Source organism: Prosopis cineraria, unplaced genomic scaffold (genome assembly GCF_029017545.1).
Source record: "Prosopis cineraria cultivar Desert tree isolate PC_DT_omini unplaced genomic scaffold, ASM2901754v1 PC11, whole genome shotgun sequence".
NCBI lineage: Eukaryota > Viridiplantae > Streptophyta > Magnoliopsida > Fabales > Fabaceae > Prosopis > Prosopis cineraria.
The window spans coordinates 7,737,946-7,751,107 of record NW_026555342.1 but is presented as its reverse complement, the minus strand read 5'-3'; the positions used below and the strand labels follow the sequence as shown (position 1 = coordinate 7,751,107).

Genomic DNA, 13,162 nt, shown 5'->3' with positions numbered 1-13,162 from the left:
ATTAATAGACTTCCAACCCTGATCTTTGTTCAAAAAGTTCTATTAATGTTTTGACCCAATTTTTTCCTAATTTTAATGCATCAAGTAGTCTTATACCTAGAATATTCGAATGTGTGGTCTTTGTTCATGTGCATTCTCAACAAAAGACTAAACTTAACCCTAGAGCTCTTAAACGTGTGTTTGTTGGGTATTCCTCTACTAAAAAAGGGTATAAGGGTTATCATCCTCCTTCTAGGAAGTTTTTTGTGTCTGTTGATACCACTTTTTCCAAATCTAACTCTTATTTCAATACCTCTCTTGAAAGAGAGAGCCCTCTTAGTAAGGACTAGGGTCATGATCCTTTTGTCAACGAACTTCCTAATTCCTTACCTAGTGAGACCTTGGAAGCACTATCAACTTCTAAATCTAGTCGTCCACAATAGGTTTTCACTCAGAAGAAGAGGAGAGAATATCTCAACTTATACAAGTCCAATCATCTAAAATGGCTCTCGCTCAAACTTCTGAACCCGTGCATGAAAATTGTGAGCTAACTCTTGATCTTCCTAAAAACATTGAAATTCCTTCAAGTTCTCATGATGTCTTTGATAGTCAAGATATATCTAAAAATAATTCTGAAGAACTTGATTTTGATATACCTATGGCTCTGAGAAAGGGGACCCATAATTATACTGAAAATCCTTATACCTAATGTCTTCATTTCTTTCCTATGAGAAATTGTCTTGCAGTCACAAGGCTTTCCTTATTAGTCTTCATCCCATCTCAATACCACAGTCTATATTTGAGGCATTAGCATATGAGAATTGGGTTAAGGCAATGAAGGTTGAGATGGACGTACTTGAAAACAATACATGGGATCTTGTTCCATTACTAGAGGGAAAGAAGCTTGTTGGGTGTAAGTGGATCTTCACTCCAGATACAATTTTGATGGTTCTTTAGACAAATAAAAGGCTCGGGTCGTTATTAAAGGGTAACTCAAACATATGAGGTTGACTATAAAGAAACTGTTGCTCTTTATGCGAAAAAGAATATTTTCTATATTTTATTACTTTTAGCAGCCCTCTATGACTTGGAATTCCTGCAGTTTGATGTGAAGAATGCCTTCTTACATGATGACTTAAAGGAAGAGATTTATATGGAGATTCCCTCTAGGTTTGGTTCTCATCTTCCTCTTGGTATTGTTAGCAAGCTAAAAAAGGCTTTGTACAACTTGAAACAATCACCCAAAGCATGGTTTGGTAGGTTTTCAAAGGCCATAGTTGGCATAGGGTTCAAACAGAGTCAAGGCAATCACACTTTGTTCATCATTCTTCTTTAAGAGGAGTAACAATTTTACTTGTTTATGTCAATGGTATCATAATAACAGGGAATGATTTGGAAGGGTTCAATCTCTGTGAAGTCAACTGATGAAATAATTTCAAATGAAAGATTTAGTGAGGTTGAAATATTTCTTGGGCATTGAAGTGGCGCATTTTAAACATGACATCTTTATATCCCAACATAAATATATTCTTGACCTTCTCATTGAAACAAGAAAATTAGGGTGCAAACTTATGGACACTCCAATTGAAAAGAATCACAGACTTTGTAAGGAAGGAAAAAGTCCTGGTAAGCTGAAGAAAAAGCCCTCCTCTAGAGCCTCCTGTCAATAAGGAATCCTATCAAAGACTTGTTGGAAAATTGATTTATCTTGTTCACGTTAGGCTAGGCATTGCTTATGCCGTGAGCATGGTAAGCCAATTCATGCATGATCCTAAAGAACCTCATCTACAAGTGGTTTGTCGAATACTTGAGTATTTGAAGGGCACTCTGAGAAAAGGCATTCTATTCAAGAGAGGGAAAAAATGATTATTGAAGCATGCACAAATGCAGATCATGGAGGGGATATAGATCATAGAAGGTCTACATCAGGATATTGTACATTTCTTGGCTCAAATCTCATTACTTGGAGAAGTAAGAAGCAGGATGTAATATTTAGATCTAGTGCTAAAGTTGAGTTTAGAGTTATGGCACTTGCAATTTGTGAGTTGTTGTAGGTAAAGATAATCTTATCAGATTTGATAATCAAATGGGAAGATCCAGTGAAACTTTACTGTGACAACAAGTCAGCTATCAACATTGTTCATAATCCTGTACAATATGATAGGACCAGGCATGCTAAAATTGAAATTGATCGATACTTTATCAAAGAGAAGTTGGAAAGTGGTCTAATCTGTACTTCTGGTGATCAATTGGCAGATATACTCACAAAGGGATTATTAAGAGAACATTTTCATACATTAGTATCCAAGCTGGGAATGGATGACATCCACTCTCCAGCTTGAGGGAGAGTGTTAAAATGTGTAGTTAAATTGTGTAAATTTATTTTTATTTCTTTAATAGGTAGATTAGTTGGTGGTTAGAGATTAAGATAGCATTTATTACTCTATGTTAATATACTCTTATAAATAGCACAACTGGCTTTTGTAAATTGCAATAGTGAAATAATGAAGAGTTCTTTTTTACTAAATTTGTCAGAAATCACTCGTAAATCTCTTAGCAGTTAAGAATATGAAGAGAATATTAAACAATAGGCAATACCATGTCTAAGCCTTTGTAAATAACAGTCATGGGTTTTCCGCTTAATGAGTTGAAACTTTGAAACAATGAAAATCCCACGGAAAAAATGAAAACAAAGCCAGCCAAATTTAACATACCATAAAAACACTTTTCCAGCCAGATTTCACATTACTGACCCTGCTAAGGACCATTTGTGAAATGCAGCGAACTATCAATTCTCTGATTTCTGCAGAACTGCTTTTCCTCATAACAATCACGAATGGTCTCAAAAATTCATTCTGGAAATTGTAATTAGCTAGCTCTTCACGTTCCAAAAACTTCATTGCAAGTTGCCGCAAGGAGTCCATCACAAAGATTGCAACTGATAGGTTTTCAGATAATCCAACAGATACAAAGAAATCTGATAGAACACTCCATATGCGAGACCACACTAATCTGATGCGGTTCATATTATAATGCCTGCAAATGACACCATGTTATAGTCATGACTACTAATATCGGCTAAAGGTGTGGTTAGCAGAGCTTACAGACTGAGGAAAAAACACACAGAAACACCTACGGGTGTACAAGGCCTCTTTTGGTCTAGTGATACTAATAAGAAAAATATTTTTTTAAGGGAATTGAAATGAAAATTTTTAATCTTTTCTCAGTGGCTAAATATAATTTCACAAGGGCATATATGAATCTGATCATCTTTTTCAGTTGTCAATCAATCAATACATCAATATAAAAAGTATAAGAAATTGCGCTATTCACAAGGCTATGAACAGTGCAGTTTATCTTAGGTTTAGTGCAAATGCAAGGGGCTTACTCTGGTTTTCACCAAAAATTGAGAAAATAGCCTAACCAGCCTAGGCACTAGGCTTCAAATATGATGAGGACGTTTCAAAGTGACGCTACAAGTTAGGCCACTCAAACCATCATGTGAAAAAAAAAAAATGTATGCTTGATCCATAAAAGTACCACATTCCTTCATTAAGAAATCTGTCAAATTCCTACATGTGAAATATTCTTACCCCTTTCACCCATATCAACAGTCATTTATATTTAAATCGTTCAAAGTAGTTTGTTATGGTTATTATGAACACACTTGAATCACCTGGTTTTGCCTTTTACAAAGAAAATCTGAAGTTGCAACTAGCTCTCAACATCTCCATAAATACAATTAAAACCAGTTTCGATGCCCATCAAAATTTCCAGAATTGACAACGCTAGAGACTTTTTTTAACTCCACCATTGTGCCCTGCCTCACCCAACAAGGTGTCCTACTCCTAAGTTATAGTATTAACTCACCCCCAACAAAATGGGACGGTTGAAAGGAAGAAAAAAACACAATCTAGAGATGGCCAGGTCCCATCTTTATGCCTTTATTGCTCTAAAATTCTATGGGGGAGGAGCAATGTTGACAGCCACTTATCTAATCAGTAGCATCTCTTCAAGAGTGTTAAATTTCTTTTCACATTAGAAAAAGCTCCTTGAGGCCTTTCCCACAAATCAAACCGCGCACACACTACCTTTATAAGTTTTTGGCTGTGCCTCCTTTGTGCACTATGATCTTGGAGAGAAGCTTGAGAAAAGAGACGTGTCTTCATCAGGCATCATAAGGGTGTTCTTCTAGCTCAATGACCTAGCTGATCCAATGATGACAAGCCAAGTGGCACTAGTAAAAGAAAATTTGAGTAGGGTCAGGACAGCCACGCCAACCAGTTTCGTCTGACCTGATCTAGAGGGTTTTCAACATTAAAAGAAAAAAGTCCTAGGGGCCACATTGGAACTTTAGAAAAATAATTTAAACACATTTTACAAATCATAAATCATTCGGAGAATCAAGACTCTTATCACACTCCATTGAGTATGATTGTCAATTCCAATAACAACAAACCTCATCCCACTAGATGAGATCAGCTACATGGGTTACACAACATCATTATGCTCTATCATCAACCAAACTTTTATGAGCATTGTTAACTAAAAAGTCAGTTCAGATGAAAGAAAACAACAGAAACATGTGTTTTTGGAGTTTAAGGAAGGAAGGGGGAAAATAGAGCTCAAAATTGAGATAGTGAATGAGTGTCCATTGGGGGACATAAGCAGTATTTATGGTCAAGATCCGAAGCACCTAGTGGATGAATTACTATGTGACATTTATATTAGTAAAGATATTAGGGTGCCATTTTAACATAAAAAACTGTCCTTACTGTACATTCACTTAATAATTTCATATGTCAGCCAGAATGATATTGCTAAAGAACTGATTTTGTAAAAGAGCAACTCTACTTAATGGAAAGAAAAGATAACTTACGCAATTTCTACTATTTTAGTGAGGCTGAATACACGGGGGTCTGTGGGAGACTGCAACTCCAAAATGGAAACTTTACAAAGTGCCTTCACAAAAGCTACTATTGCCTCACTGTTCAACCTTTGACTATGAGCAAACACATGATTTAATTCAAGGTTCCCAATCTGATCCAGCAGATTTAAGTTTGAAATGAAGTTATTAATCTGTTCTGGTGTTACAAGTCCAGAAGCGTTGATCCCAGCACTTGTGCTGTCATATGAACCACCACGAACAACAGCTGCCACAGCTGGATTCTGAAGGGTTCCTTTCTTCTTCAAAGAAGAAAAACCTGAAGTCTTTGACACTTTCTCCTCTGATTCAACACTAGATGAAGCAAAGAAGGATGCATCAGGCGGCACACCCTCACCCAAGAGTTGCAAATGCTCGATACGGGAGAGGCATGTTAATATGTGTTCCCATGCTTCATGAAGGTAATCCCCATCTTCAATGGCAATTGAAATTATAGCCTGTAGAAAAAAGATGTAGCAATTACAGCACTACCATGACAAAAAGACATTTACATCAAATTAAATGGGTCACCCACTAAATGCATTGGAAAAATACGTATCATTCATATTTTCCTTCCACACAGAAGACTAATCATATAAAAACTGCCAACTACTACCAGTCTATGGTGTGAGCACAAGGCTAGAGTATTGCTAATGGTGGTAAGCAGTAAGCCATTATTGTTGCAGATGAAATGATCTTATTCATTCTTAAATCATCTCTCAATTCAGAGAATCTCTAATTATCAAACCTAAGGTCAACAGCAATAAAACTACAACATGTTTACCTTGACTGCATCAACATTTTTCTGCTTCATATCTGCAGCACAGTGCAGATACGTAAATTTTGCAACAGATGTAACAAAAGCATCCCTCTGAGTCTGCATACCCATCACGGATGTAACATGTACAGCATGTCGAAATCCCTGCAAGCATTCAGAAGTGGCCATCCGGTCATCACTCTGGTCAAGAGTTACACTGAAAGCAGCCAGCATAGGACCCCAGCAGACTTCCACCATAAACCTCAATATTGCCACATCTGTGACAGCATGATAGACAGATCTGCAACAAGTAAAATTGGAATCCCCACAAATGAGTAGCATATGCAAAATGAAGAGCCTTAACACGCTAAAATATTTGTTTCAATGTCACAAATATTATTGAAAGCACTCATGGTAGCATAATCAAATAGAAATTCCACATATATGAAAGAACAGCATAAAAACTCTAAAAGAAAGAATTAGTATGATTAGCTTTGTAAGAGAGTACATTTCCACAAAAACATTCCTGAAATTGGTCAATATTTTATCTTACTCTGATTTTCCAGACTTCGACTTAAACTGCTCCTGAATGTGACGGATGAGAAGGCCATTTGCACCCACCACTTTATCCTCATTCTGCTGCCAGTTCATAAGGTTGAGTAAACCATCCAAACCCAGCAATCTATTAAAGCTATTTGCCTGTTTGCTCTGAGGTGCAGAAGAATCAGCATTCATCTTGATTTCACTTTTAACAATTTGATCATACAGGGCACCGAGATATTCTTCTGGCAGATCCTTGCCATCATCTATTCCACGGTTGTTTCGAATAAAATCAGCCTTTGTCATCTGGAAGGTCATCAACACACAATGTAAACCAAAAACCCATGTCAAACCCACATTCAACATAATCAGAAAATAAGATATCCTGAATCTGCTATACTATATATTAGAAATAATGATAATCAAACATTGTCATTTACAAATGCGTGAGTTTCATGAACACATAAATACTAATTCAGCAGTATTGCCACCCACATAAGGAAAAAAACAGGGATACCAAATGACAATTTCCAAGTAGAAATAACGTTGGCTTCATAAGATGTTTGCATGAATAAAATTATTATATATATTGGTATGGTCATATGGTATCCAGTAATAATGAGTCAAATTTAAGTATTGTTAGATAAAACAGGGGTAACCCACGCAACATAATTTTTTTCAACTAGATTCAAACCTACAACCTTAAAAGGCATCAAGTCCCTTCCACCCAATCCAATCATCAGTAGTTTAAAATAGAATGAAATACTCAGGTTTCAATCAGTACTAAAACGAATGGAACCATGCTTTAGAATGGACATACCAGCTAAAATTATATATAAAAAAGAGCTGATGTTCTAATTATAGGCCAAAAACATTAAAATAGATTCAGCACTCAAACCTTATCTTTCACCATGCTATTATGAGCATCTGTATTGAGCATTATCACAGAGTAAGCCAAAACATAGGCAGTATCTGCACTACTAAAAGAACTTGGATTGCATTTACAATAACGTTCAGCAAACTTTTCCATGATGCGATCAATCTTCTGTGCCTCACCAGGCAGCCTAAAGCCCTGAAGAAAAAACCTTACGGCTTCACCAAAATCCATCCCTTTGAAATTAAAGGAGTCAACGTAAGCATGCATAACTTTGAGAGAAAATTCATCTCTTTCCCCCAAATAGTCACCAATCTTGGTTTGATCAAGGGAAGTAGTGTTCTTAAGGAAAAGAGCCACTTCTTCTGGAGAAATTCCAATTTTTTGTTGCTTGTCAAAAAATCAATACCCTTGGAAGGTTTTCGATTAAAAAGTGATATACCTTTCTGCATTTAACCCAGGAAGATCATCAATAAAGAGGCAAATTTAAAGGTCAGTCAGATGAGAGGGTGCACTTGATAAGGCCAGGCTAAAAACTATTACAGATACAATGCAGGTGTCTGTAGGTATGTAAAACCAAGTAGTATATACCTATGATGCACAGGTTACTAGTATATAATCAATAAAGCTATAAAGTATAGTTGTCTTTCCATAATAAAAAACAGCAATAGTTGTTACTAAAAAATTAAGAACATATCTCAATTTTTACAACATAGAAAGGAGGATAGCCTTATCTGATACGATGTCAAAGTTCACATAACATTGTTGAAAGTAAGATTCAATTCAGATCTATGAGATTCTGACTTAAATTTTGCAAGCATAATAACACCTTACTCAATATGCAATCAAACTTAACTTAAAAAAAAAATGGTGTGGATGCGCACTCTTTTTCTTAGTACCAAAATAGTACCCCTAATACAGATGCATATACAATAACGGTACCCCTTGGATCTAGAAATACCCATGCTTCATAGGGGCGACTCAATGCAGTATGAGATGATATTTCATATTGGCAACCATATAAAAAAAGGGAAAATTGATGAAAAAGACCTCGTTGGAAGGAAAATTGGTCCCAAATACCAAATGCAATTGAAGGACCAATGCTAATATTTTATTCATTAAACAATCTGAACAAATGACCAAAAAACCCCTTTATTTAAACAAACAAAATTGAAAAAAGAAAAAACAAAGGCAGGCTATTCAACACATGCACCCAAAGCCAGAAGCCTTACACCCAAGATAATTAAAATTACTAGCTTCTAGCTTGAGGTGCAAGGCTTCTAACTTGAGGTACAAGATTTCTGGCTTGGATACAAGGTTTTTGGCTTGGAGTACATGTGTTAAACATGCAGCCCTTTTTTTTTTCAATTTTGTTGGTTTAAACAAAGAGGTATTTCAGTCATTTGTTCATATGGTTTAATGAATAAAATATTAGCATTAATCCTTCAATTACATTTGGTCCTCAGGACCAATTTCCCTTTCAATAAGGTCCTTTTCACCAATTTTCTCTATAAAAAATTGTCTTCCTCTATGTGATATAATATCAACCTGAAGTTCAATTTTATATGCCCGACGCTGCTCTAGAGTAGCAGCATCTGAAAATTCAGGATTTACATCAGGATGAAACTCATGGTCAGAAGCATTTCCTTCTTCTCCGTTTGAACTTAGATGATTCTCTATCATGCTACTGCTTTCAGAGCTTTTAGGCAAATATGAATCACCAATCCTTATTTGCTGGTCCATCCATGCTCCCATTGACTTGATGATGCTGGCCAAACACTTCACAGACTCATGTCGGAAAGTAATATCTTGTGCTGGAGACAAAGCTGTAGTTGAGCCGGCAGGTGGCCCTAATGCAGTTTTAAGAAGGCCATTGACAATCCTGCAAGCATCTGAAGGAATTATAAGAGTTTAAATACTAAAACAAGATGCAGTGATCAATGGAATATTAATAAAGAAAAAAAATTTACTATCCTTAGGCCTGATTTGTTGCACCATACAGGATAAAACTTGATAGCATAAGTAGCAACAGATGGTATTGTATCACCTATTTGCTGGATAAGCCTTATATAATATAATATGTGTGTCAATCTATTACATTTGGAATACAACAACAACAACAACAACAAGCCTTTATCCCACTAGGTGGGGTCGGCTACATGGATTGCAAGACGCCATTGTGCTCTATCATTTATTAAGCTTTTAGAAATATTATTAATTAAGAGATCACGTTCAACAACTTCCAAGAGTGTTCTCTTAGGCCTTCCTCTACCTCTCTTAATCGGACTCAAAGTTATATGTTCCACTCTTCTCACTGGTGCCTCCCTTGGTCTTCTTTGTACATGCCCAAACCATCTCAACCGATTTTCTACCATTTTTTCCTCAATAGGTGCCACCCTCACTTTTTCACGTATGTGCTCATTTCGAATTTTATCTTTACGTGTATGTCCGCACATCCATCGTAACATTCTCATCTCTGCTACTCCAACTTTATGCTCTTGCTGTCCCGTTAGAGCCCAGCATTCACTACTATATAACATTGCCGGTCTGATAGCAGTACGATAAAACTTTCCTTTAAGTTTATTAGGCACCTTACGGTCACAAATAACTCCTTTAGCTTTTCTCCAATTAAACCACCCAGCTTGAATTCTATGTGAAATATCTCCACTGATTTCGCCATCATTTTGGATAATGGCTCCCAAATATCTAAACTTTTCCACTTGAGGTATAATTTGATCTCCCAATTTTACTTCCAAATTATTTTCGAATAGTCCTTTATCAAATTTACAATATAAATATTCCGTCTTACTTCTACTCAGACGAAAACCTTTCGACTCCAATGTCCTCCTCCATAACTCAAGTTTGCAATTAACCTCTTCTCTTGTCTCTGCTATAAGAACTATATCATCCGCGAAGAGCATACATTTCGGGATTTCCTCTTGAATATGTTCCGTCAAAACATTTAAAATCAAGTTGAACAAATAAGGACTCAGAGATGATCCCTGATGTAGCCCAATCTTTATAGGAAAATCCTTTGTTTGACCACTAGGCGTTCTTATACTAGTTTTTACCCCCTCATACATATCTTGTATGGCTTTAATATAAGCAATCCGTACTCCCTTTTTTTCCAACGCTTTCCAAAGCACTTCTCTTGGTATACGGTCATAAGCTTTTTCCAAATCAATAAAAACCATGTGTAGATCTTTATCTTTACAACGATACTTTTCCATTAATCCCCTTAGTAGATAAATCGCCTCTGTAGTTGATCTACCTGGCATAAAACCAAATTGATTCTCAGAAATACTTGTCTCCAATCTCAACCTATGCTCAATTACTTTCTCCCACAATTTCATTGTGTGGCTCATGAGTTTAATCCCTCTATAGTTAGTACAATTCTGAATATCTCCTTTATTTTTATAAATAGGAATTAATGTACTTCTCCTCCACTCATCAGGCATTTTCTTGGACCGTAAAATCACATTAAATAACTTAGTTAACCATCTCACCCCTTCTTCACCTAAACATTTCCACGCTTCGATAGATATACAATCAGGTCCGTTAGCTCTACCATTTGCCATTTTCTTAAGAGCTTCCTTTACCTCCTTATCACGTATGTTTCGATAGAATGACAAATTTTGTTCTCCTTCACCAGTTACTAAATCCTCCAAGTTACTAGATGAATCCTCTCCATCATTGAAAAGTTTAGAAAAATAAGTCTCCCATCTATTTTTAATTTCATCATCTGTAACTAAAATTCTTCCCTCTTCATCCTTAATACACCTTACCTGTTCTAGATCTCTTGATTTTCTTTCCCTACTCTTGGCAATCTTATAAATATTTTGCTCTCCTTCCTTCGTCTCAAGGTTCTTATAAAATTCTTCAAAAGCTTTAGAACGAGCTTCACCCACAGCTCTCTTAGTTTCCTTCTTAGCCATACGGTACCTCTCCCAATTTTCCTCATTGTTACACAAATGTATGGCTTTAAAACAGTTCTTCTTATACTTGATTTTGTCCTGTACACTATTATTCCACCACCAAGACTCCTTATCTCTCGGACCAGGACCTTTCGATTCTCCCAAAACTACTTTTGCAACCTCCCGTATCTTTTTAGCCATATCCTCCCATATGATGTTAGCACTTCCCTGAGAATCCCAAATTCCTTTATCCAAAAGATTTCGCTTGAAAATATCTTGCTTCTCACCTTTTAATTGCCACCACCTAATCCTTGGTGTTACTACTTGTCGACGTTTTTGGATTTTACTCATAATACACACATCAAGGACTAGGACCCTATGTTGTGTCGTTACAGCATCTCCAGGGATCACCTTACAATTTTTACAAAGTTTTCTATCTGTGTTCCTAACCAAAAGAAAATCAATCTGCGACCTTGAGGCTCCACTTTTGTAGGTGATGAGATGCTCATCTCTCTTCTTGAAACAAGTATTGGCAATCTTAAAATCATACGCCAATGAGAAATCAAGAAGAGTTTGCCCTTCATTGTTTAGCTCTCCAAAACCAAAACCACCATGCACCCTCGCATACTGACCAGCTTCCCTCCCGACATGCCCATTAAAGTCTCCTCCAATAAAAATCTTTTCACTCTGTGGTATGTGTCGAATCAACCCCTCCAGATCCTCCCAAAATAATTCCTTAAGACTGGCTTCTGTCCCGACTTGCGGCGCATAAGCGCTAACAATATTAACAGTCTCACGTCCAATTATCATTTTTAAAGAAATAATTCTGTCTCCAATTCTGCTAACTTCTACAACGTTCTTCTTCCACTCCTTATCTATAATGATGCCTACTCCATTGCGTGCACTTACTTTTCCTGTATACCAAAGTTTGAAACCTTGAATATCCTTAGCTTCTTCTCCACGCCATTTTGTTTCTTGCAAGCAAAGGATATTGATTTTCCTTTGAATCATAACCCCTACAACCTCTACAGATTTACAATTTAATGTCCCAACATTCCAAGTACCAAATCTAATTTTGCTCTTATGGACTAACTTCTTTAGCCGCGTGCGTCCAGAATGACGCGGTAGCCCTTGCTCATTTAACACTACATCCGGGCGCCGATGCAGCGGCTCTAACTCACTTATCACTGTACTCGAGCCATGCAGCGCGTTACTTACGGGCAACGACCTAGCATTAACATTATAACGTCTATTGTCCATGTTCATGATAGATTCAACAAATTTTTACATTGGCTGTTGATGGCCTAACACAACCCTCCTCCTTTACCCGGGCTTGGGACCGGCTATAAACATAGGCGGAGTTAATCTATTACATTTGGAATAACACAACAATTTGTCTGATGGTGGCAAGGCATATTATATATCTACACAATAATACATTCATGCCACAAAACAATAATATTATGGGAAATGGAGGTAAAGGAGAAAGAATGACTTCAATGTTGGTGGTGACAAGGCAGAGGGAGTAGTGAAGGCAGTAAGGTTGTGTTAGGTACAAAAGACAGGAAGCTCTAGAAAGAGATAGGGAGAGAGGGACTTCCATTAGTACTACGCTAAGTATGCAAAAGGAAGCTTGGTTCTTTGATTTGTAGTTTCAAATTCGCTAAGTCTCAACATTCTTTGTATCTACAATTTGGTTCTTGTTTTATCTTTGCAATGTTATTGGGTTATTTGCAATTTAGGAGGCCAAATGAAGCTTGCTAGTTTTTGGAATAGATGTTGCATGTGAATGTCATGCTTGGTTAGTAGATTTAAAAAGAACTGAAGATGCAAGGAAGTTATTTAACCTAATGCTTGAGAGGAATGTTGTTTCTCGAAATTCTTTAGTTACAAGGTTAACTAGTAACGAAAAGTTAGAGGAAGCAAGGTAGGCAATTGATCAAACTCCTAATAAAGGTATAGATATGCAATCAGTAATGGAAGGCTCACGAGTTTGTTGATAAATTTTTTTTTATTTGCAACAGTTTGGTTCATGTTTAAAAATGTTCAATGTTCTTGTTTTGTTCATTGCTAGATGTTAAATTCTTCTTCATGTTGTAGTTTTAAAAAAAGGATAAAGGTGCAAATTTGGTCATCAACCATTTTTAGAGGAATGTCTAGTAGCCCATACTATA

The 13,162-nt window shown here is 36.6% G+C and overlaps 1 protein-coding gene across 1 annotated transcript in view; it reads right to left on the bottom strand.

Annotated features, from left to right (window-relative positions):
- The window catches only part of LOC129286772 (brefeldin A-inhibited guanine nucleotide-exchange protein 1), a 33,217-nt gene that overhangs the window by 13,490 nt on the left and 6,565 nt on the right, over positions 1-13,162 (bottom strand). The window contains 7 exon segments of the mRNA XM_054922798.1: positions 2,694-3,015; positions 4,859-5,361; positions 5,688-5,961; positions 6,214-6,506; positions 7,099-7,454; positions 7,457-7,520; positions 8,623-8,956. Coding sequence (XP_054778773.1) covers positions 2,694-3,015; positions 4,859-5,361; positions 5,688-5,961; positions 6,214-6,506; positions 7,099-7,454; positions 7,457-7,520; positions 8,623-8,956 — 2,146 coding nt within the window.